General features: G+C 40.2%; 1 protein-coding gene across 1 annotated transcript; it reads right to left on the bottom strand.

The window, feature by feature from the left end:
* Positions 1 to 21,525: 21,525 nt before the first annotated feature.
* LOC119301046 (caffeoylshikimate esterase-like) lies at positions 21,526 to 24,088 on the bottom strand. Its single transcript, XM_037577949.1, has 4 exons — positions 23,797 to 24,088; positions 23,393 to 23,703; positions 22,698 to 22,937; positions 21,526 to 22,049 (listed from the first exon to the last, which is right to left on the bottom strand). Exons 1-4 carry the CDS (start codon positions 23,948 to 23,950, stop codon positions 21,747 to 21,749), a joined length of 1,008 nt encoding a protein of 335 aa, XP_037433846.1. The 5' UTR covers positions 23,951 to 24,088; the 3' UTR covers positions 21,526 to 21,746.
* Between the last annotated feature and the right edge of the window lie 2,146 nt (positions 24,089 to 26,234).

Raw genomic sequence — 26,234 nt, 5'->3', positions numbered from 1 at the left:
CATCCCAGAGGCAGCATCGATCGGCTTCAGTTAGCAGCAGTAGTGAAGGAATCACTCGGTCGGGTTCAATTAACATCCATCGATCGATCGCTCGGGTTCAGTAACGCGTAGTCTGCAGTGCAATCGCTCGGGTTCAGTTAGAGCCAATGCCTCGCACACACGCGCGTACGTGTACGAGAGAAACGCGCATCGCTCGGCCACCGTAACCGGGAACTCCCCGAAATTTTCCTCCCCCTCACTTCTACCACGGTTTTTTCCGTCATGGACGGCCCAAAGAATGTCATGCAGCTGCGTCTCCGGCCCACCCAGGACGAAAAGCCCATTTTCTGTCATGATTTTTTGTCATAGAAGTAGGAGCCCACCACATCTATGATGATACCGGGTTTTGTCACAATTATTGTCATAGAAGTGTCATATGTATGACAGAAAAAAAATTCGTTCGGCCCAAAATGTCACGGATGTGTCTTTTTTTTGTAGTGACCATACCTTCCTATAAGCGGTATCTACCTGTCGTTCCAAGTAAATTTGTATGTGCCAAACTCTAAACCTTCAAATGAAATTCTTTTTTGTATGCTCGAATAGCTCATGTATCAACTAGGGTTGTCTATATCTTCCATGCTAGTTGGGTTATTCTCACGATGAGTGGACTCCGCTCATCACTCACGAGAAAATGGCTGGTAATTGGATGCCCAGTCCCATGCTCAAATCAAAATAATTGCAACCAAAACTCCCCCGGGATTGTTGTTAGTTGGAGGCACCCGTTGTTTCGGACAAGCCATGGATTGATGTTTGTTGGTGGTGGGGGAGTATAAACTTTACCATTCTGTTTGGGAACCGCCTATAATGTGTGTAGCATGGAAGATATCGAGATCTCTTGGTTGTTATGTTGACAATGAAAGTATGCGACTCAAAATATTATTTATCCCTGTTTCAAAATTCGAGCTCTGGCACCTCTGCAAATCCCTGCTTCCCTCTGCGAAGGACCTATCTATTTACTTTTATGTTGAGTCATCGTCCTCTTATTAAAAAGCACCAGTTGGAGAGCACCGCTGTCATTCACATGCATTGCTATTAATTTACATTGAGTATGACTGTGACTGGATCTCTTTTACCATGAATTACAATGTCTAGTCAGTCCTTGATCTTCAGGGGTGCTCTGCATTTATGTTTTGCGGTCTTAGAAAGGGCTAGCGAGATACCATCTTGTTATATCATGTTATGATTGTTTTGAGGAAGTGTTGTCATCCGAGATTTATTATTATTACTCGCTAGTTGATTATGCCATTGATATGAGTAAACATGAGACCTAAATGTTATTGTGAATATGGTTAGTTCATAGTATTTGCTGAAAACTCGAATGTTGGCTTTACATATTTGCAACAACAAGATCAAACAGAGTTTCTAAAAGTTTTTGTTTATCACTTTTAGTTTGTCAACTGAATTGCTTGAGGACAAGCAAAGGTTTAAGCTTGGGGGAGTTGATACGTCTCCAACGTATCTACTTTTCCAAACACTTTTACCCTTATTTTGGACTCTAACTTGCATGATTAGAATGGAACTAACCCGAACTGACATTGTTTTCAGTAGAACTGCCATGGTGTTATTTCTGTGCAGAAATAGAAGTTCTCGGAATGACCTAAAAATCCACGGAGACACGTTTTGGAATTAATAAAAATACTGGCGAAAGAATCAGCATCACGGGGCCCGCACCCTGTCCACGAGGGTGCAGGGCGCGCCCCCTGCCTCGTGGGCCCCCTGAGACTCCACCGACCTCAACTCCAACTCTATATATTCATGTTCGGGGAGAAAAAAATCAGGGAGAAGGATTCATCACGTTTTACGATACGGAGCCGCTGCCAAGCCCTAATCTTCCTCGGGAGGGCTGATCTGGAGTCCGTTCGGGGCTCCGAAGAGGGGAATCCGTCGCCATCATCATCATCAACCTTCGTCCATCACCAATTTCATGATGCTCACCGTCGTGCATGAGTAATTCCATCATAGGCTTGCTGGACGGTGATGGGTTGGATGAGATTTACCATGTAATCGAGTTAGTTTTGTTAGGGTTTGATCCCTAGTATCCATTATGTTCTAAGATTGATGTTGCTATGACTTTTCTATGCTTAATGCTTGTCACTAGGGCCCGAGTGCCACGATTTCATATCTGAACCTATTATGTTTTCATCAATATATGTGAGTTCTTGATCCTATTTTGCAAGTCAATAGTCACCTACTATGTGTTATGATCCGGCAACCCCGAAGTGACAATAATCGGGACCACTCCCGGTGATGATCGTAGTTTGAGGAGTATTTGTATTCACTAAGTGTTAATGCTTTGGTCCGGTACTCTATTAAAATGAGGCCTTAATATCCCTTAGTTTCCAATAGGACCCCGCTGCCACGGGAGGTTAGGACAAAAGATGCCATGCAAGTTCTTTTCCATAAGCACGTATGACTATATTCGGAATACATGCCTACATTACATTGATGAACTGGAGCTAGTTCTGTGTCACCCTATGTTATAACCGTTGCATGAGGAATCGCATCCGACATAATTATCCATCATTGATCCAATGCCTACAAGATTTTCACATATGGATCTTTGCTAGGTACTTTTCCGTTGCCACTATTACGATTGCTACAAAAACTACTACTGTTACTTTTGCCATCGTTACCGTTACTTCCATACTACTTTGCTACTAAATATTTTGCTGCAGATATTAAGTCTTTCAGGTGTGGTTGAATTGACAACTCAACTGCTAATACTTGAGAATATTCTTTGGCTCCCCTTGTGTTGAATCAATAAATTTGGGTTGAATACTCTACCCTTGAAAACTGTTGTGATCCCCTATACTTGTGGGTTATCAGATGCTTATGTGAAAAAGCTTCAACCTGATAAGCTTGAACCCAAATCGGAGAAATGCGTCTTCATAGGATACCGAAAGGAAACTATTAGGTACACCTTCTATCATAGATCCAAAGGCAAGATATTTGTTGCTAAGAATGGATCCTTTCTAGAGAAAGAGTTTCTCTCGAAAGAAGTGAGTGGGAGGAAAGTAGAACTTGATGAGGTAATTGTACCTTCTCCTGAATTTGAAAGTAGTTCATCATAGAAATCAGTTCCAGTGATTCCTACACCAATTAGTAAGGAAGTTAATGATGATGATCATGAAACTTCAAATCAAGTTACTATCGAACCTCGTAGGTCAACCAGACTACGGTCCGCACCAGAGTGGTACGGTAATCATGTTCTGGAAGTTGTGTTACTTGACCATGACGAACCTACAAACTACGAGGAAGCGATGATGAGCCCAGATTCCGCAAAATGGCTTGAGGCCATGAAATCTGAGATGGGATCCATGTATGAGAACAAAGTGTGAACTTTGGTTGACTTGCCCAATCGGCAAGCCATAGAAAATAAATGGATCTTCAAGAAGACTGACGTTGACGGTAATGTTACTGTCTACAAAGCTCGACTTGTTGCGAAAGGTTTTCGACAAGTTCAAGGAGTTGACTACGATGAGACCTTCTCACCCGTAGCGATGCTTAAGTCTGTCCTAATCATGCTAGCAATTGCCATATTTTATGATTATGAAATTTGGCAAATGGATGTCAAAACTGCATTCCTTCATGGATTTCTTAAAGAAGGATTGTATATGATGCAACCAGAAGGTTTTGTCGATCCTAAAGGTGCTAACAAAGTGTGCAAGCTCTAGCGATCCATTTATGGACTGGTGCAAGCCTCTCGGAGTTGGAATATACGCTTTGATAGTGTGATCAATGAAGGAAATATGCCCTAGAGGCAATAATAAAGTTGTTATTTATATTTCCTTATATCATGATAAATGTTTATTATTCATGCTAGAATTGTATTAACCGGAAACATATTGCATGTGTGAATACATAGACAAACAGAGTGTCCCTAGTATGCCTCTACTTGACTAGCTCGTTAATCAAATATGGTTAAGTTTCCTGACCATAGACATGTGTTCTCATTTGATGAATGGGATCACATCATTAGAGAATGATGTGATGGATAAGACCCATCCGTTAGCTTAGCATAATGATCGTTTAGTTTTATTACTATTGTTTTCTTCATGACTTATACATATTCCTCTGACTATGAGATTATGCAACTCCCGAATACCAGAGGAACACCTTGTGTGCTATCAAATGTCACAATGTAACTGGGTGATTATAAATATGCTCTACAGGTGTCTCCGATGGTGTTTGTTGAGTTGGCATAGATCAAGATTAGGATTTGTCACTCCATGTATCGGAGGTGTATCTCTGGGCCCTCTCGGTAATGCACATCACTATAAGCCTTCCAAGCAATGTGAATAATGAGTTAGTTGCGGGATGATGCATTACAAACGAGTGAAGAGATTTACAGGTAATGAGATTGAACTAGGTATGAGGATACCGATGATCGAATCTCAAGCAAGTAACATACCGATGACAAAGGGAATAACATATGTTGTTATGCGGTTTGACCGATAAAGATCTTCGTAGAATATGTAGGAGCCAATATGAGCATCCAGGTTCCGCTATTGGTTATTAACCGGAGATGTGTCTCGGTCATGTCTACATAGTTCTCGAACCCGTAGGTCCACACGCTTAACGTTTGATGACGATTTGTATTATGAGTTGTGTGTTTTGGTGACCGAAGTTTGTTCGGAGTCCCGGATGAGATCACGGACATGACGAGGAGTCTCGAAATGGTCGAGAGGTAAAGGTCATATATTGGAAGGTTATATTCGGACATCGGAATGGTTCTGAGTGATTCAGGTATTTTCCTGGAGTACCGAGGGGTTACCGGAACCCCCTAGGGGAATAATGGGCCTTAGTGGGCTTTAGTGGAGAAGATATAAGGGCCGCAAGGGGTTCCCCCCATGGCAGTCCGAATTGGACCAGGGGAGGGGGCGACGCCCCCCTTTCCCTTTCCCTCTCCCTCTCCTTCCTATTCCCTTCGATGGAGAAAGGCAAAGGGGGGCGAATCCTACTTGGACTAGGAGTCCAAGTAGGACTCCCCCCCATGGCGCGCCCCTCCTGGCCACCGGCCTCCTCCTCCCCCTTTATATACGGGGGCAGGGGGCACACCAAGAAATCTCTTCACCGTGTGTGGTGCCCCCCTCCACAGTTTACTCCTCAGTCGTATTGTCGTAGTGCTTAGGCGAAGCCCTGCGCGGATCATATCACCATGACCGTCACCACGGCGTCATGCTGTCGGAACTCTCCCTCGACCCTCTATTGGATCAAGATCTTGAGGGACGTCATAGAGATGAACGTGTGCTGAACACAGAGGTGTCGTACGTCCGTTACTTTGATCGGTTGGATCGTGAAGACGTTCGACTACATCAAGCGTGTTAACCTAACGCTTCTGCTTTTGGTCTACGAGGGTACGTGGGCACACTCTCCCCCTCTCATTGCTATGCATCTCCGAGATAGATCTTGCGTGATCATAGGATTTTTTTTTTGAAATTACATGCTACGTTCCCCAACAGTCAAAGAATATGGTTTTATACAGACTTTTGGAGAAGCCTGTATTTACAAGAAAGTGAGTGGGAGCTCTGTAGCATTTCTAATATTATATGTGGATGGCATATTGTTGATTGGAAATAATACAGAATTTCTGGATGGCATAAAAGGATACTTCAATAAGAATTTTTCAATGAAAGACCTCGGTGAAGCTGCTTATATATTGGGCATCAAGATCTATAGAGATAGATCAAGACGCTTAATTGGACTTTCACAAAGCACATAGCTTGATAAAGTTTTGAAGAAGTTCAAAATGGATCAGTCAAAGAAAGGGTTCGTGCTTGTGTTACAAGGTGTGAAGTTGAGTCAGACTCAATGCCCGACCACTGCAGAAGATAGAGAGAAAATGAAAGTCATTCCCTATGCCTCGGCCATAGGTCCTATTATGTATGCAATGCTTTGTACCAGACCTGATGTGTGCCTTGCTATAAGTTTAGCAGGGAGGTACTGATACATCTCCAATGTATCTATAATTTTTTATTGTTCCATGCTATTATATTATCAATCTTGGATGTTTTATAATCATTTTATATCATTTTATATCATTTTTTGTACTAACCTATTGACATAGTGCCAAGTGCCAGTTGTTGTTTTTTCCATGTTTTTTACATCGTAGAAAATCAATATCAAACAGAGTCCAAATGCCACGAAACTTTAAGAAGATTTTTTATGGACCAGAAGGAACATAATGGGCCCTGGCTAAGCCTGGGGGTGCCTCGAGGGGAGCACAACCCACCAGGGCGCGCCAGGAGGCCCAGGCGCGCCCTGGTGGGTTGTGCCCACCTCGTGTGCCCCCGGACCGGCTCTTTGATATATAAATACCCCAATATTCCCAAAACCCTAGGGAAGTCGACGAAATATTGATACAGCCGCCGCAGAGTCCAGAACCACCAGATCCAATCTAGACACCATCTCGGATGGGGTTCACCACCTCCATTGGTGCCTCTCTGATGATGCGTGAGTAGTTCTAGATCCATATGATGTAACTCTTTTGCGGTGTGTTTGTTGGGATCCGATGAACTTTGAGTTTATGATCAGATCTATCTCTTTTTATATCCATGAAAGTATTTGAGTTTCTTTGATCTCTTTTATGCATGATTGCTTATAGCCTCGTATTTCTTATCTGATATTTGGGTTTTGTTTGGCCAACTTGATATATTTATCTTGCTATGGGAAGAGGTGCTTTGTAGTGGGTTCTAACTTACGGTGCTTGATCCTAGTGACAGAAGGGGAACCGACACATATGTATCATTGCTACTAAGGATAAAACGATGGGGTCTATCTCTACATAGATAGATCTTGTCTACATCATTTCATTGTTCTTATTGCATTACTCTAAATCTCCATGAACTTAATACACTAGATGCATGCTGGATAGCGGTCGATGTGTGGAGTAATAGTAGTAGATGCAGGCAGGAGTCAGTCTACTAATCTTGGACGTGATGCCTATGCAATGATCATTGCTTGGATATCGTCATGAGTATTTGAAGTTCTATCAATTGCCCAATAGTAATTTGTTCACCCACCATTTACTATTTTTTCGAGAGAAGCCACTAGTGAAACCTACGGCCCCCGGGTCTCTTTCTTATATTATTTGCCTTTGCGATCTATTTTCGTTTGCTTTTATTTTCAGATCTACTAAACCAAAAACCCAAAAATACCTTGCTGCAATTTATTCTTATTTATTTTATTTGGCGTTCGATCTATCAATCTACTACAAATTTACCTCACGTCCATTTGCTTATCTTGAGGCGTCGTACCCCAGAAGGAATTGACAACCCCTTTGACACGTCGGGTTGTGAGATGTTGTTATTTGTGTGCGGGTGCTATTTACATTGTGTTGCTTGGTTCTCCTACTGGTTCGATAACCTTGGTTTCACATATGAGGGAAATACCTACCGCCACTATGCTGCATCATCCCTTTCTCTTTGGGGAAATACTGACATAGCTTCAAGCGACATCAAAAGGAATTTCTGGCGCCGTTGCCGAGGAGGATCTTCAACATATACTAGGTTCCTAATCACAAATATCATCTCCTTGCAATTTACATTATTTGCCATTTGCCTCTCGTTTTCCTCTCCCCCACTTCACAGAAATTTGTCGTTTTATTCACCCCTCTTTTTTCGTTCGCCATTTTCTTGCCGGATCTGTTTTTTTTGTGTGCGTTCTTGTTTGCGTAGTCATGATGCCTCAAAGGAAATATTATGATGTTCCTTACCCCAATATTTTGCTTGAAATTGAGAAAAGTGCTAAGGAATATATGACTACACAATTTGAGCACAATAAGTATTTTACCAAAGAACTTAAGGAACACTCAATTGTGCTTGATGCTATAACAAAACAACTTGATGATATTAGTAGATAAGTTTGCAATCTCCAATCTAAGTATGCTTTTGCTGAAAGTTTGCTAGGAAAATTATCCGATGCACAAGCTACTCTAGTTAATCAAATGGCCGCTAAACCAATCTCACTAGAGAATAAAAGTGATGAAGATCTTAAAATGATTGGTGTTTCTTCTATTGATTCCTTGTTTAGTAAAGTTAATATTGATGAAAAAGGGATTGGATAAGAGTCAACCTTATCTAGAAGGCGTCCCAATGATTCGGAGGGTGAAAATCTTGTTGAGAAAATTGATAAAAGTGGGTTTGAAGAGGTCAAAACTTTAGCTAGTGATGTGCCCACTCTTTTGGATTACAAAGACTTTAATTATGATAGTTGCTCTTTGATTGATTGTATTTCTTTGTTGCAATCCATGATAAATTCACCCCATGCTTATGAACAAAATAAAGCTTTTACTAAACATATTGTTGATGCTATGATGAAAGCTTTTGAAGAAAAGTTGGAATTAGAAGTTTCAATTCCTAGAAAATTGCATGATGAATGGGAACCTACTATCAAAGTCAAGATTAAAAATCATGAGTGTTTTTCTTTGTGTGACTTGGGTGGTAGTGTTTCTACTGTTTCGAAATCTTTATGTGATGTGCTTGGTCTTAACGATCTTGAATCGTGTTATTTTAATTTGCACTTGGCGGATTCTACTATTAAAAAGCCTATGGGAAGAATTAATGATGTTATTATTCTTGAAAATAAGAATTATGTGCCCATAGATTTTATTGTTCTTGATATTGATTGTAATCTGTCTTGTCCAATTATCCTTGGTAGACCGACGCACTATCGGTGCCGTGATTGATATGAAAGAAGGCAATATCAAGTTCCAATTTCCTTTGAGGAAGGGTATGGAACACTTCCCTAGAACAAGAATTAGGCCACCATATGAATCAATCATGAGGGCATCTTATGGATCTCGAACCAAATATGGCAAAACTTAGATCCTTGCTTTATTCCTAGCTAAGGGCGTAAAACTATAGCGCTTGTTGGGAGGCAACCCAATGAATAAAATTTATTTTTTATTTTTGCTTCCTGTCCTTGAGTGTTAGCACAATGATGATACTATTATGATTGTGTTTTTTATGTTTTAATTAGTGTTTGTGCCAAGTAAAGCCTTTAGGATCTTCTTGGGTGATAGTTGTTTGATCTTGCTGAAAAAACAGAAACTTTTGCGCTCGCGAGAATAATTCTGATTTTTAACCAGAGAGTGATAAAATACCCATTCCACTTGCAGTAGATCAATATACAAATTTATCAGGTCGTGCTAAGTTTTAAGAATTTTTGGAGTTACAAAAGTATTAGAAATAGTCAGATTGCTACAGACTATTCTGCTTTGACAGATTTTATTTTCTTTGTGTTGTGTGCTTATTTTGATGGCTCTATGGTTTTCTTTGATGAGTTTTTGCCATAGAAAAGTTGGAATACAGTAGATATAATGCAAGAACAAAATATGAATTCGTTTGATACATCACTTATAGTAGTGTTTTTTTTCTTATACTAAGGGATTTTGTGTGATTGAAGTTTTCAAGTTTTGGGTTATCTTACGATGGATGAAGGAATAAGAAATAGAAGAGCCTAAGCTTGGGGATGCCCCGGCATCCCAAGCTATTATCCAAAAATGAGCAACCAACTAAGCTTGGGGATGCCCCCGAGTGGCATCCTCTCTTTCTTCTAACGCCCATCGGTATTTTACTCGAAGCTATATTTTTATTCGTCACATACTATGTGTTTTCTTGGAGAGTCTTCTATGATATGAGTCTTTGCTTGTTTTATTTTGTGTTTTAAGTCTTGATCCCTTGGTGGACACACCTATTTGAGAGAGCCAAAATTATGTCATGAGTTGTTAGAATTGCTCTCTTTGCTTCACTTAAATCTTTTATGAGCTATGGACTTGCTCTAGTGCTTCACTTATATCTTTTTGAGCACGGTGTGCTTTAGTATTTTTTTAAGAAATGCTCTCTTGCTTCACTTAAAATTATTTGAGAGTTAGTAAAATTTTCAAGAAATTCTCTCTTGCTTCACTTAAATTAATTTGAGAAAAAAAATTATGCTCATGATCTTCACTTATATTTGTTTGAGCTTATGAAAAGCAACACATGAAAATTAGTCCCAGAGTGATAGATATCCAAGAAGGATATAATAAAAACTTTCATGAAGATCATTGGACAAAATAAACTTGTTTCTTAGTAATAGTTTTGAGATATGATGGTGTGATATTTGAGTTATCTTGATGAGTAATTATGCTTTAGTAAGAATATTGGTGTTAAGGTTTGTGATTCCCTATGCAAGCACGAAAGTCAATAGTTATGCAATGAAATTATATCCTACTTGTGGTGCATTATTCGGTGTTCCTTATGCTTAATGCTCGCTTATGAGATTATTCATTTCTTGGTTGGTCGCTTCTCAATCTTTTGCTAGCCTTCATTTTGCACTAAGTATGACTCTACTTGTGCATCCAAAAACCTTTAACCCAGTTTTGCCACATGAGTCCACTATATCTACCTATGGTATTCTTTTGTTGTTCTAAGCAAATTTGCATGTGCCATCTCTAATTTTCAAAATAAACTTCTTTTTTGTGTGTTCTTTTCACTCACGGAGCGGTGAGGGTTGGCTAATATTTTCCATGCTAGATGTGTTATTCTCACGATGAGTCTTTATTCACTTGTCATTACACAAGAGTAAGGCAAAGGTATTAGGGATGCCCAGTCCCGAAATGAAAAAATGAATTTACTTTATGTTGTCAAATAATAAATTCCTTGGAAAGTGTTGGTATGGAGGTGGCCGTGGATACGGCTAGCCATGGAAAGTGAAAGTTATGGTGGAAAAAGGAATAAACTTTATTTTCTGTTTGGGAACCGCCTATGATATATCTAAGCATGGAAAGTATTGGGAACTCTAAGTCGTTTTCGTTGGTGGGATGGATACACCTCCCAAAATGTTTTTATCTCTAAGTTTTTCGCTTTGTGCCCACCTAGGGTGCCCCCCGGACCGCCTCTTTTCTCTATAAATACCCCAATATTCCCAAAACCCTAGGGAAGTCGACGAAATATTGATCCAGCCGCCGCAGAGTCCAGAACCACTAGATCCAATCTAGACACCATCTCGGATGGGGTTCACCACCTCCATTGGTGCCTCTCCGATGATGCTTGAGTAGTTCTTTGTAGACCTTCGGGTCTGTAGTTAGTAGCTAGATGGATTCCTCTCTCTCTCTCCCTCTCTCTCTTGATTCTCAATACAATGGTCTATTGTAGATCCATATGATGTAACTCTTTTGCGGTGTGTTTGTTGGGATCCGATGAACTTTGAGTTTATGATCAGATCTATCTCTTTGTATATCCATGAAAGTATTTGAGTTTCTTTGATCTCTTTTATGCATGATTTCTTATAGCCTCATATTTCTTCTTCGATATTTCGATTTTGTTTGGCCAACTTTATCTATTTATCTTGCAATGGGAAGAGGTGCTTTGTAGTCGGTTCGATCTTACGGTGCTTGATCCCAGTGACAGAAGGGGAGCCGACACGTATGTATTGTTGCTACTAAGGATAAAACGATGGGGTCTATCTCTACATAGATAGATCTTGTCTACATCATGTCATCGTTCTTATTGCATTACTCCATTTCTCCATGAACTTAATACACTAGATGCATGCTGGATAGCGGTCGATATGTGGAGTAATAGTAGTAGATGCAGGCAGGAGTCGGTCTACTAATATTGGACGTGATGCCTATGTAATGATCATTTCCTGGATATCATCATGGGTATTTGAAGTTCTATCAACTCCCCAACTGTAATTTGTTCACCCACCATTTGCTATTTTTTCGAGAGAAGCCACTAGTAAAACCTACGGCCCCCGAGTCTCTTTCTTATATTATTTGCCTTTGCAATCTATTTTCCTTTGCTTTTATTTTCAGATCTACTAAACCAAAAACCCAAAAATACCTTGCTGCAATTTATTCTTATTTATTTTATTTGGTATTCGATCTATCAATCTACTACAAATTTACCTCACGTCTATTTGCCTATCTTGAGGCACCGTACCCCGGAAGGGATTGACAACCCTTTAACACGAGGGGGTTGCGAGAAGTTGTTATTTGTGTGTAGGTGATGTTTTACGTTCGGTTGCTTCGTTCTCCTACTCGTAAGATAACCTTGGTTTCACATCTTAGGGAAATACCTATCGCCACTGTGCTGCATCATCCCTTCCTCTTTGGGGAAATACCGATGTAGCTTCAAGCGACATCAGGTGCCAAAGTAATCCAGGAGTGGAGCACTGTATAGCGGTCAAGAACATCCTAAAACACCTGAAAAGGACTAAGGATATGTTTCTCGTTTATGGAGGTGACGAAGAGCTTATCGTAAATGGTTACGTTGATGCAAGCTTTGACACTGATCCGGATGACTCTAAGTCACAAACCGGATACGTATTTATATTGAATGGTGGAGCTGTAAGTTGGTGCAGTTCCAAGCGGAGCGTCATGGCGGGATCTACGTGTGAAGCGGAGTACATAGCTGCTTCGGAAGCAGCAGATGAAGGAGTCTGGATGAATAAGTTCATATCCAATCTAGGTGTAATACCTAGTGCATCGGGTCCAATGAAAATCTTTTGTGACAATACTAGAGCAATTGCATTGCCGAAGGAATTAAGATTTCACAAGAGAACCAAACACATCAAGAGACACTTCAATTCCATCCAGGATCAAGTCAAGGAGGGAGACATAGAGATTTGCAAGATACATACGGATCTGAATGTTGCAGACTCATTGACTAAGCCTCTTCCACGAGCAAAACATGATCAGCACAAAGACTCCATGGGTGTTAGAATCATTTCTATGTAATCTAGATTATTAACTCTAGTGCAAGTGGGAGACTGAAGGAAATATGCCCTAGAGGCAATAATAAAGTTGTTATTTATATTTCCTTATATCATGACAAATGTTTATTATTCATGCTAGAATTGTATTAACCGGAAACTTAGTACATTTGTGAATACATAGACAAACAGAGTGTCCCTAGTATGCCTCTACTTGTCTGGCTCGTTAATCAAAGATGGTTAGGTTTCCTGACCATAGACATGTGTTGTCATTTGAGAACGGGATCACATCATTAGAGAATGATGTGATGGACAAGACTCATCCCGTTAGCTTAGCATTATGATTGTTTAGTTTTATTGCTATTGCCTTCTTCATGACTTATACATATTCCTCTGACTATGAGATTATGCAACTCCCGAATACCGGAGGAACACCTTGTGTGCTATCAATTGTCATAATTTAACTGGGTGATTATAAAGATGCTCTACAGGTTTCTCCGGAGGTGTATGTTGGGTTGGCATAGATCAAGGTTAGGATTTGTCACTCCGTGTATCGAAGAGGTATCTCTGGGCCCTCTCGGTAATGCACATCACTATAAGCCTTGCAAGCAATGTGACTAATGAGTTAGTTGCGGGATGATGCATTATGGAACGAGTAAAGAGACTTGTCGGTAACGAGATTGAACTAGGTATGATGATACCGACGATCGAATCTCGGGCAAGTAACATACCGATGACAAAGGGAATGATGTATGTTGTTATGCAGTTTGACCGATAAAGATCTTCGAAGAATATGTAGGAACCAATATGAGCATCCAGGTTCCGTTGTTGGTTATTGATCGGAGATGTGTCTCGGTCATGTCTACATAGTTCTCGAACCCGTAGGGTCCACATGCTCAATGTTCGGTGACGATCTGTATTATGAGTTGTGTGTTTTGATGACCAGAGTTTGTCCAGAGTCCCAGATGAGATCACGGACATGACGAGGATTCTCGAAATGGTCGAGAGGTAAAGATTCATATATTGGAAGGTAGTATTCGGGCATCGGAATGGTTCCGAGTGATTCGGGTATTTTTCCGGAGTACCGAGGGGTTACCGGAACCCCTCGGGGAAGTGTTGGGCCTACATGGGCCTAAGGAGGAGGGGTGCACCCCCCCTTTCCCTTTCCCTCTCCCTCTCCTTCCTTTTCCCTCCGGTGGAAGAAAGGAAAAGGGGGGCGAAACCTACTCCTAGTAGGACTCCCCCCATGGTGCGCGCCCCCTGGCCGGCCTCCTCCTCCCCTCCTTTATATACGGGGGTGGGGGCACCCCAAAGGCACACCAATAGTTCTCTTAGCCATGTGCGGTGCCCCCCTTCACAGTTTACTCCTCCAGTCATAGCGTCGTAGTGCTTAGGCGAAGCCCTGCACGGATCACATCACCATCACCGTCACCACGCCGTCGTGCTGACGGAACTCTCCCTCGACCCTCTGCTGGATCAAGAGTTCGAGGAACGTCATCGAGCTAAACATGTGCTGAACACGGAGGTGTCGTACGTTTTGTACTTGTATCGGTTGGATCGTGAAGACATTCGACTACATCAACCGCGTTAACCTAACGCTTCCGCTTTCGGTCTACCAGGGTACATGTACACACTCTCCCCTCTCATTGCTATGCATCTCCTAGATAGATCTTGCGTGATCATAGGAATTTTTTTGAAATTGCATGCTACGTTCCCCAACAAAAGGTTGGGAGGCGAAACTATAAGCCCCTATCTTTCTCTGTGTCCGGCTGAAGCTTTGAACCCATAAGTATCGCGTGAGTGTTAGCAATTGTGAAAGACTAAATGATAGTTGAGTATGTGGACTTTCTGAAAAGCTCTTTAATTGACTCTTTCTGATGTTATGTTAAATTGCAATTGCTTCAATGACTAAGATCATAGTTTGTTAGTTTTCAATGAAGTTTCTGATTCATACTCTATCTTGTGAATGAATTGTTACTTTAGCAGAAGAAATTATATGGCATTATATGTTGTTGTTCTAAAGATGATCATGATGCCCACATATTCGTATTTTATTTTTATCGACACCTCTATCTCTAAACATGTGGACATATTTATCGATATCTGCTTTCGCTTGAGGACAAGCGAGGTCTAAGCTTGGGGGAGTTGATACGTCCATTTTGCATCATGCTTTTATATTGATATTTATTGCATTATGGGTTGTTATTATACATTATATCACAATACTTATGCCTTTTCTATCTTATTTTATAAGGTTTACATGAAGAGGGAGAATGCTGGCAGCTGGAATTCTGGACTGGAAAAGGAGCAAATATTAGAGACCTATTCTACACAACTCCAAAAGTCCTGAAACTTCACGGAGCTTATTTTTGGAACATATAAAAAATATTGGGCGAAGAAAGTACCAGAGGGGGGCTACCAGCCAGCCACAAGGGTGGAGGGCGCGCCCTACCCCCCTGGGCGTGCCCCCCGACCTTGTGGCCCCCCTGGCAGGCCTCCGGTGCCCATCTTTGGCTATATGGTGTGTTTTAACCTGGGAAGAACCAATCTAGGCTCCGGTAGAGCTGTTCTGCCAGGGGAACATCCCTACAGGAAGGGGAAATTGTCGCCATCGTCATCACCATCGATAAGTAAGGTATTTTATTTTCTGCCGGCGAAGTTGTTCTGCTGGGGAAACATCCCTCTTACTTACCGAAAGGACTACGATAGATCCACGTTTTTTTATTTTACCGAATCGTTTTCGGTTAGTCTTCGGTTAACGCTCGTTTCCCTCGCACGCACACCCCCTCTAGCCAAATAGGTTTGCGCCACGTAGCCCATCCCCCGATCAGTAGTTTTTTCTGTTTTTTTAGTTTCTGTTTTTAAACATAATTGGTTACTGTTTTAGAATTGTAATATCTCCTACAATATTTAATGTTTTAGGTGATTCTTTTTGCGTTAGGTTAACAATTTTATGAAGTTTTTGTAGATGCAAAGTTTTACCATGTTTGCAAATTTTATATTTGAATTCATGAATTTCATTCAAACACTAGATTACCAATATCTTTTGTTTGAAAATAGCTTTTAATTTGATTCTTTTTGCAAATGGTCACATAAATAGTTGTGCATCCAGTAGCACATCTAATTTTATTTTTGTTTTATTTTAAAATTTATTTTCTAGCAAAAAAGTATTGTTTTAGTATTTTATAGGATTAGTGTCATGTGTGTACTAGCCACCTATGTAATTGGATGTTTGTTGCGTATCACACACATCTTGTTTACACGAAACGTTTCTGTTCTCTTGGCTCAACACAAACAATTTATCAGAATAAACTGCATGCCCTCCATTGCACACACCTTGATATGGCTGAACCGTTTATGTTGTGTTTTCTAATCGAAAACAGTTCATCCGAATGAACCTTATGCTGTATATCGCACATACCTTGATCTGACTGACTTTTTTTGTGTTACCTAATCACAAACAGTTCATCTGGGTGTACTGTATGCCGTATATCACACACATCTTGATCTGACTGCTCATTTCTGTTGTTCCGCCTCATCACAAACAATTTATCTGAGTGAACTGTATGTTGTACATCACACACACCTTTATTTGGCTCACCGTTTCTGTTGTTCTGCCTCATCGCAAATAGTTCATTGAACTGAACCGTATGCCAAGCATCGCACACGCAAGTAAAATCTGAATCGTGTTTGATGTATCCGCCATCGCAAACGTTTTGCATCTTTTTTGACGGGTTTTTTACATCACCGTTTGCGATTAATGCATCGCACACAGTTTTGTCGAAGGGTCTCTGATTGTAGTGTCGCGTTAGCAGCATCTTGCAGTAGTGATGCATACTTCCATCACATGAATAGAACGCCGATGAAACACAAGGGAACCCAATGAAAAGAAAGGAAGAAAATTATATTCTAATACGGTAGAAAACCCAGCTTAAATAGATTAATTTCTAGTTTTCTAGCACAAATCAACGGGGTTGATTTGGTTATTAGGGTTGGTTGATCCTATACAACGAGATGTTGTGTTCGGTTCCAATGTACACCTCTTTTTTTCTCCTCTCAGCGAGTAATTTTTGTTGAATTGTATACAAAGAAAAAAATCGAGACAGATGTAGACCGGGGGTAGAAAAATCGGGACAATATACAAAGAGAAAAATGGGATGGAAATAGACAAGGGAGGGGGTGAAAAAATCAGGACAAAAGAGACGAGAAAAGCACAGCGGAAAGAATACCTAGCTGAGTTGGTAACTTATCATTCGGATCTGTCCCAACAAACATGTCGTTCCGAAATTATAATTGTCAATTTAAAAAATTGCAACCCATAAAAAAATGTTTCCATGTCTTTAGAAAAACTATCATGGGCACCTGTTTAAAAATGTCCATTGTATATTAAAAAATATGTTCAATGTGCATTTGCAAATTTTCGACAAGTATCAGAATAAATATTCAACTTGTATTTGTAAAATGTTTAACGTGTACCGTGTACGTGTAAAATGTTCAACATGTATTTTTGATGTATATGAAAAGTAAGATAAAAATAACGAAAACAACAAGAACAAAAAATAAAAATAAAAATGCACAAAATAACAAATAGGGAATAATGATGAAAAATGAAAAACCGATGAAAAATGAAAAACAAACATGCAAAAGGTTCTAAAACTGGTCTATAACGGCTCATAAGAGCTTCCCAAAACCACGTTACATTGGGCCAGCCCACTAAGTGGAAGCCTTGAGGCCACGCTCCCCCTTCAATTTGGTAGTGAGACATAACATTGACGAGATGCAATGGGAATTTACTATTCGACGCTCGATGCGTCAAACTGTCGTCCCTTCCCAAAAGGACGAGAGAGAGATGGAATGGCTAGACCATTAGGTAGTTTAGCACAAACTTTTTTAAGATTTTCTACCGGTGATTGGAACCTTCTTAAAGGTTTTTCAACATTTTTTTAATGTTGGTGTTTTATACTGGATTTTTGCTTCCTGCTGTTTTATTTCTCCTTTTTATTTTTACTTTTATTAAATATTTTCAGATATTAATATTTTTTGGAAAAAACAAGATCTTCAAAATTTGATCAAAATTTCAAAAAATCCTCACTTCAGAATTTTGCCTGAGTTTCAATTTTTTGATCACATTTTTAAAAAATTGACCATGTTTCTAAAAAAGGTTCGGAATTTGTTCCAATTAAAAAAATGTTAGCTTTAGAAAAATATTCTGAATATCAATTTTTTGTTCAAGTTTTCTAAAAATAGATCATTTTTCTAAGAAATGTTAAATGTTTCGAAAATTGTTCACTTATTCCAAAAATGTCTAGTATTTACTAGTGATAATTTTAAAAGAACTAAAGTAATATAAAAAGTTGGGCAATTAGAAAATGTGCTCAGTTTTTCAATTTTTGTTAGGGTTTTTAAGAACTCAGACTTTTTTCATGTTTTTTAAAAATTGTATGTAATTTGAATTTTGTTCATATTTTCAGAAAAATTGCACGTGTTTTTCGTAAAATGCAAATAATTCTTTTTGAGGGATAAAATGCAAATAATTTAGAAATGCAACATCACTACAGTACCTTGCTGCAACCCGTCGCTCCAATCGGTAATGGGTGGCCTAGTTCGGTTGCCCTATGCGTCCCTCTGTGGTTGGACACAATGGGCGGCATATAAAGAAAATGCTATGTATTACTCGTTGTACTTTTTCAAGGGGTATCACCAAGTTTTATTGCTTAAATTCCACATGAGGTGGAATAGAAAAGGGTTCTTGTGGTTGGACAAACTAGACGTGTCACCCTTGATCGAGAGAATGCGAAAACTTTGCTAACCCATCGGCATCGTTATTAGCAGATCGGCCTTCAAAAGAAAAAAATTACAATTAAACAGTTGAGACCTACTATTAATCTCCCTAATAATGTTCCCATATGATCCTTGACTTCCTAACTCTATGTTCTTGAGAATCTGTTTCGAATCTGAGGCTACAATTTTTTTGGAGTTCTTCTACTAGAGATAAAGCATGTCGACACGCAATAGCTTCCAGTGTAGCTGCATCATGTATGCCACAAATTACCAAAGCGGAGCTTCCATATATTTTCCTTCTTCATCTCGACATACAGCCGCCGACGCACCCCTCACATGATTTCTTGCCGTGGCCGTATCCACATGTATTTTCATAACACCTGGTGGGGGTGGCTCCAGTCTCACCATTGTTTTGTCCAAAACTACAGTAGTAAAAGAACTCTTCACCTGCTCCATATTTAGTTCATCAAAGAATCTGCTTATAAATACATGTGTGGCTGACGGGCTTTGAAAAATCTTATCATGAATTGCCATTAGACGGGCCCACCAGATGGCCCTGTGTGCGACATCCAATCTTACAAATGAAACATGCGATAATGTGTCTACCATTGAGAAGATCCAATAGCTCGTGCTAGTTCAGTTGTTTCGCATAAGAGTTCAGCTGTATCGCTCGTTGTAAGGGTTGGGCTTTGAATCTCGCTCCCACATGGTTTGGAAGAGGGGCTGGCCCATTGATAACCGTAGCTAAGCAAGCGTCGAACCCTTGGGTGAAGTGACGACATGTTTTAGGAAATTTCTTTTCATTTTATTTAGAAAAAGGAAACTTCTTTTCATGGGCTACCCCCTTTTTATATTTTTTCATCTTTTCTTTTCTTTTTAGTTTTTCTGCTTCTTTTTCCCTTTCTTTAGTTATATTCATAAATATAAAAAATATTTACATTTTTTAAATATTCTGTTCATTAGTAAATATTAATGATTTCGAACATTGCTCGCGTTTATAAAAAACTGTTTGAAATTTTAAAAATTGTTCACAATTTCGAAAATGTTCGTGTTTTCTAATAAATTGTTTGGAAATTCATAAATTGTTCACAAGTTTAATAATGTTCATAAAATAATAAAAAATCCGTGTTTTTCATTTTCTTGGAAGAAATCATAAATAAAGTTGGAACTCAGAAACAATTTTTTAATTCATGACATTTTTAAAATAGGAGAACTTGTTGAATTAATATTGTGTTTAATTCATAATTTTTTCTTAATTCACAAAGATTTTTTATTCACAAACATTTTTAAATTCACCGATTTTTAAAATCTAGATTTTTTTTCTAAATTCATAATTATTTTCTTGAAATTGCCAATAATATTTGAATTGACGATTTTTTTTTGAAATTCGCAAACTTCCACTGAGTATATGATATCTTCTGAATATGCAAAAGAAATTGAGTTCAGAAACATTTTGCCGAATTCATGAAAATTTTCTTGAATTTGTGAACATTTTCAAATTTACATATTTTTTGAATTAGCATGAATTTTGTTTAATTGACAAAATTTCTAAAAAAATTAAGTAAAAATTAAACCGACAAAAATTAAAAATACGAAATGAGAAATAAAACAGACATGGGCTCTCTCTACTAACTCTGTTCAAGCTCACTTCGCCAGTCAGTCCCAGCTGGCGCGAGCAACGCGAGCTGTAGCGGTCGCTACGAGCGATACCTAGCAGCGCCCAGCATATAGGAGGTCCCTATGCAAGGGCGACATGGAACAAGACCATTGATGTGTCTGGGCCAATTGGTGAAAACCAAAAGTGCACAAATATATAGTTTCAAACTGTTTATGCCGTGCTACAGATATAGTTTGTGACAAGAGTTGTAGATTTGTGTTGATTTATTTGCTAACATGCATTAGAAAAATCTACTTAATTTTTGTAAAATTTCAACTCACACTAAAAAATGTTCATGAAATGTAAAAAATTGTTAACCCAACTTTTAAAACTGTTCGTACAATTATAAAAAAAGGTCTGTGACTTATAAAAAATGGTCATTAGTTCATACATCTATTTAAAATTTTCATGAAAATTAAGAAGTGTTTGTGTAATTTGTAGAAAAAATGATCATACATTCAAAAAATGTTTAGGCCATTTATAAAATATTTTTGTAATCAAATTTTTTATTACCTTTTACAGAAATGTTAATGAAATTTAAAAATTAGGTCGTGCAAATGTAGGAAAAAGTTCATAACTTATAAAAAAATTGTGCCATTTTAAGTAAATGTTGCAACACATAAAAAAATGGTTGCATGTATTTTAAAAATGTCATGACATTTTTGGAAAAAATTCAGACGTGTGTGTAAATATATTCATTGTTGCAAATGTTCAACATGTATTTCTAAAATCTTGAACATGTTTCTAAAAAATATTCAACAGATATATGTAAAATGTTCAACATGTATTTAAAAAAAATTGACATGTATATGGAAAATGAAAAAGAAAACTACATATACAAAAAGTAAATATACAAAATAACAAGCAGAAAAAGAAAGACAACACTGAAGGAAAAAAACCGATGAAAAATAGTAGAGACAACTCACAAAAAAGAAAGAGAGAAAACTGCGCAGAAATAAAAAAAAAAGTGCTCAGATCCATGACTGCTCCTCAACGCCATCAAGTACCTTTGCCTTTGATTATCTCTACTATGGTATCTTATAAATTGGAGTTGGTGGTGATTGGTGAGTTTACTACCCCACTCCATCCCTGTCCCCCTCATCTATCTTGAAACTGCTAGACTCCTTTAGTTTGAAGATAGAGAAAAATCATATCTTTCATTGGTGCTTCCATCGCTGACGCAATTACACAAGTGTGGTGTTGGTTGCTTGATTGAGCTTCTTCCCCACAGTGTTGCACGTGCATTGGTAGTTATACATTGCTAATCCAATACAACTGAATCATTTTTGTGAATCGATAGCAACGCGGGGGCGTTATGCAAGTCAGATTTAAATATGATGATGAAGATATTATGTAAAACTGAAATAGCACTGCTATATGATATATCTTTGAAAGATCCAGGTTGCATGGTATGCTGGTTTACAAGAAGACAGAAATTGACGAACTAGCTAGCAAGTTAGTACAATAATGAATTAATACACCACACTTGTAGCCAGCCAGTTATCTGATATGATTCCAAGTCCCAGCTGTACTTAACCATGCCTACAGCTGCTCATTGTCATTAGCTTTCGTGCTATTGCTTGTCGAAATTCTGCTCATCGTGCTTGGCCTTCTGTTCCATCTCCGATGACAAGTCCAAGGCGGCCGCCGACGATGATGATTTCGGGGATGATCTTTGGTCGAGCCATGCGATGATATCTTGGAAGACGGTGTGGATGTTTTCAGGGCTCTCGCCGGAGGTGAGGGCGTGCCACATGCCCGGGTAAAGGTTGAGCTTCTTGTCCTGGCTCACCGCCGACCGGTAGAGGAGATCGCTCACCGACGGGTCCGTCACCTTGTCGTCGCCTCCGTGAACGATAAGGAACGGCAACGACACCTGCATACATATGCACGATCCATCCATCAGCATCACTCTTGTTGCTTACAGAGCTAATTATAGTTAGGAGCTTATGAGTATATATCTATCTCGGAAGATGAGGGAAAAGTCGTTGTTATTTGATATATACTCATCAGGCTGCTAACTGGAATTCATTGAACGGGCCACTCACGAGATAAATACCTTGAGTGTGATCTAAACAGAGAAGAGGCGTGAGACGTAGAGAGAGTATGCTTTAGAAGCCAGACCCAACTAACCGAACAGGGACGTCACACGAGCAAATCAGCCTCCTGAGTTTAATTGGAGAAAAAGAGATCGATCGAGACGTGTAGACACGGGCACATTACCATTAAGAAATATATATTCTACTCAATATTCATTTATCAAACATATCTCTCTCCCTCTGCAAGCGTGCTAGCTAGTTGATATATACTCCATGGAATATTATATGCGGAGACAATGGGAATCCTTTTTTGCTTTAGTAATTAAGTGCTCCCTCCATTCACAAATATATAATGTTTTGGAATATTCGAATATGGACTAGATAAAGATTGAAATGAGTGAACACTACAACATGTCTATATACAATCGATGTATAAAGAAGTTAGAACATGTTTGCAAAAAAGAAGAAGAGATAATTAGTAGCACCTTTGAGAGTATGTTGTTCTCGAGGTTGAGGCTGACTTTGAGGAGCTCGTAGGCGGTCTTGAGGCGCGGCTTGCCCTGGTAGCAGTGGGGGTTGTTCCTGATCTCGTCGCGCTTCTCCTGCATCCTGTAGGCGGCGTCGATGACGTCCGTGGTCGGCACGATCTTCCACGTGGGGATGATGTTGGTCATCAGCTTGAGGACGCTCACCACCACCGGATGCGGCCGCATCTCGTCAGCGATCTGAAATATAATGACCAAAAAAATACTCCGCCCTTAGTTTTATGTACTACGTACTACTTTGAATTGGTCCAAATTAATGAAAGCAAATATTCATCGATCAACAAAGAATGATACTACTACTAGAATATGTGTCGTTATCGGTCGAGAAGCCTGAATGGCCGGCCGGGTCAACTGCTCCGGCATGGATTGGAATGGATTAAACTAAATGCGAAATCACTAACGGCCCGGCCGCACGCGGGGCGCCATCTCGATCCACCCGGTCAAAAGTCAAATGATGACGGCAACTAGCTTGCATACGCGGCCGGATTGATCGTGCGTGCGTGCGTGCATGCATCTCGTTTCCGTCTCGATCGTTGCCGCGTACTAGTAGCTAGTCTAAAGTTGCGGTAGTGTGGATTCTGGAAGATGATTCGGAGGGAGGCCGGCCGGAGTAGTGGGTAAGCATGCACGCGTACCTTGCACATGGGGGCGACCAGGACGGCGCCGGTCCAGTACGCCGGGCGCATCCGGTGGAGGAGCAGCGCCACGGCGCCGCCCATGGACTCGCCGAGGATGAAGCGGGGGAGGTCCGTGTTGGCCGTGGAGGCGACGACGGCGGTGAAGAAGGCGTCCGTGTCGCTGACGAGGAGGTCAAAGGAGGGAATGTAGCCCTGGAGCCCCTCCGACTTGCCGTGGCCCTCGTAGTCCACCCCGTACACGGCGTACCCGGCCTGCGCCAGCCGCACCCCCGTCCCCCGCATCGTCACGCTGCACTCCACCGCGTACCCTGCACGCACGCATGGATGTTGGGTGGTTAGTTAGTTAGTTGGATCATTCGCCATTAGAGCGGCGAGGAGGAAGGAAGGAAGCGCGTACGTACCATGGCAGAGGAAGACGAGGGCCTTGACTATCTGGCCCTTGGGGGGGAGCCATCTGCAGGTGAAGAGCTTCATCCCGCGGGCGGTCTGCACCGACTCCTCCTCGTACTCGTAGCTGCCATCGTCCGCCACACCGCTGCCGGACTTGCTCGCCATCGACCCCTTCTCTTCTTCTCCGACGACTGGCACTCGGTCGCAGGAAGGAAGCAGCTAGCCACGAGAAATTAAAGAGCGGAGAGAAATGTTGAATTTTTGCGAGACGGGGACGCAAGCGAGCGCGGCGAGGAGGATCAGGGCCGGGGGATGGATGACAGCTATATATGTGGACGCCGTTGTGAACAAAGGAATAGTATTACTCCACCAGTATTAGTAATATTTATTATTCTACAGTAATACTATAATATTATATTTTCTTACTGAGATTTTTTGACATCTTATTACTGAGAATTCAATGGCTGCTAAATCTTGAATCAATCAATCACTGCTCCGTAATGTTAATTGGTGCGAGCGCTGAAACGTCTGGACTGGGCGCGTTTCAGTTAACGTCCGTTCACCTGCACGTCATGCAAAGAAAGATAATAATAAACACAACCGTCCTTGACAGTAACATTTCAGAGTAACTGCGTCTCACATATGTCGCCGTATGCTCATCTATCGTGTCACCTTCTCAACTAAATTTCTAACACTATTTACTACAGCTACCCAAAAGCTAATGACACCAAGTATACAGGCAGCCCTTCCTCACAAAAAACAACAACTAATTTACAGTCACAACCAAATACTACCGAGGATTTAAGTGTGTACGCACAAGAGGAAAAACAAACTGCCATTCACCCTGCCTGGCTACACCTGTATTTCCACCAGTAGTTGATTTAACACTGGTGGAGCTTAACCAGAAGTGTTTGTGTAGTGAGTAAATTTTGTTTGGTTCTCAAAAAAGAAAAAGAAAAATGTTTGCAACGTGAATCTGCATTTTGTTTGGATTAGACGAGTTCCACAGAAATCTGCGCAAATGACTCTAACTCAACCAAAAATCGTATAACAATTTATCCAGTTGTTCTGCTATAAGGCTGCTCCCAATGCTTCACCATGACGGTGTTCTTAGGTCGCCATGTCAGGTTTTTATCTATGTGGCGTGTTATGCGGATGAAACAGTCTCTTATTATGGATACCTTCTACACCCTACACACCCAATTCTATTGCATATATATATATATATATATATATATATATATATATATATATATATATATATATATATATATATATATATATATATATATATATATAATTCTGATATTGTCATCCACTTAGAGTCAAGGTCCTGCGGAGATGAAAACATGATAAGAGAGGGATTTAGAGGAAGGCTTCCTTTTCCAGTTTAATGGTTGCTTCAAGAAAATATCATATATGACAGTGCCTTGGCATAGGACAACTCAGTTCTAGATTCACATGTCAGAGATAACCTCATTAACCTAACTTATCTTTTAGAAAAAGTTTATTGCTAACATGACGATGAAGAAATTAAGTGATAAGGAGGCTAATCCGTTGGTGCAAGTGTTTACTCTTAGCTTATACCGGGGTGTGACACCATAGTGACAGCATGGCATGAGATCATTCCCCTTTTACACGCGAGCTTGTCCTCAAGCTTATATTTTGGATGAGGCGCTTGCCTCCGACGTGCTCTTGAGGTTTGTCGATCTGAAGGTTGTTCGTCAATTGTTTTGGCATCTGATTGCCTCTTCATGGTGAACAAAATCAAGTCTATGGTTCAAGATCGATCAAGAGTGGGCGCTGTTGTCTCGGACATCAAGTCTCTTGCGTCTGGGTTTACTCAATGCTCTTTCTTACATGTCAGGCGTGGTATGAATGTAGCGGCACACAAACTAGCTCGAACTTTGCTGTGATGTTCAGTAATCAATGAAGTACTGTTAACCTTAAAAAAAAAAGCTTATATTTTGGATAACACATAGTGAAGTCATCAAGATCTTTCCATGTGGTTTCGCTGGCAGCACAACTAATCCATTACGCCAGGACTTGGTGCACGCCACAGCAGACGTGACTGATGGACCTTGGTGGTGGACCACATGACACATCCGTCCTATAACACTACCGACGTCGGTAAGGCTTGGGGTGGTTTAGCATTGAATGCTTTAAGATTGTTCACATGAAATACGACGAAGGTGAGCTTGTGTGGACGCTAGAGGTAATATGATGGGATCCTACGTGTAAGGTGATCATGTAAGACTCGTACTAGCAAGCAAGCTTGCAAGGGCAGAATCAATGATGAAGGGACAATAGATGCTATGAAGACGAAGGCATACCCAGTCTGCACTTGGGACTCAAAATATTGTTGCTTGGCTTATTCTATGTTCTATTTACAGTCAACACGAAATGTTGGGAAACATAGCATGCAATTTCAAAAAAAATCCTACGCTCA

This window comes from Triticum dicoccoides, chromosome 5A (assembly GCF_002162155.2).
Source record: "Triticum dicoccoides isolate Atlit2015 ecotype Zavitan chromosome 5A, WEW_v2.0, whole genome shotgun sequence".
Taxonomy (NCBI): domain Eukaryota; kingdom Viridiplantae; phylum Streptophyta; class Magnoliopsida; order Poales; family Poaceae; genus Triticum; species Triticum dicoccoides.
The sequence above is the reverse complement of the archived record's forward strand: the minus strand, read 5'-3'. Positions and strand labels throughout refer to the sequence as shown.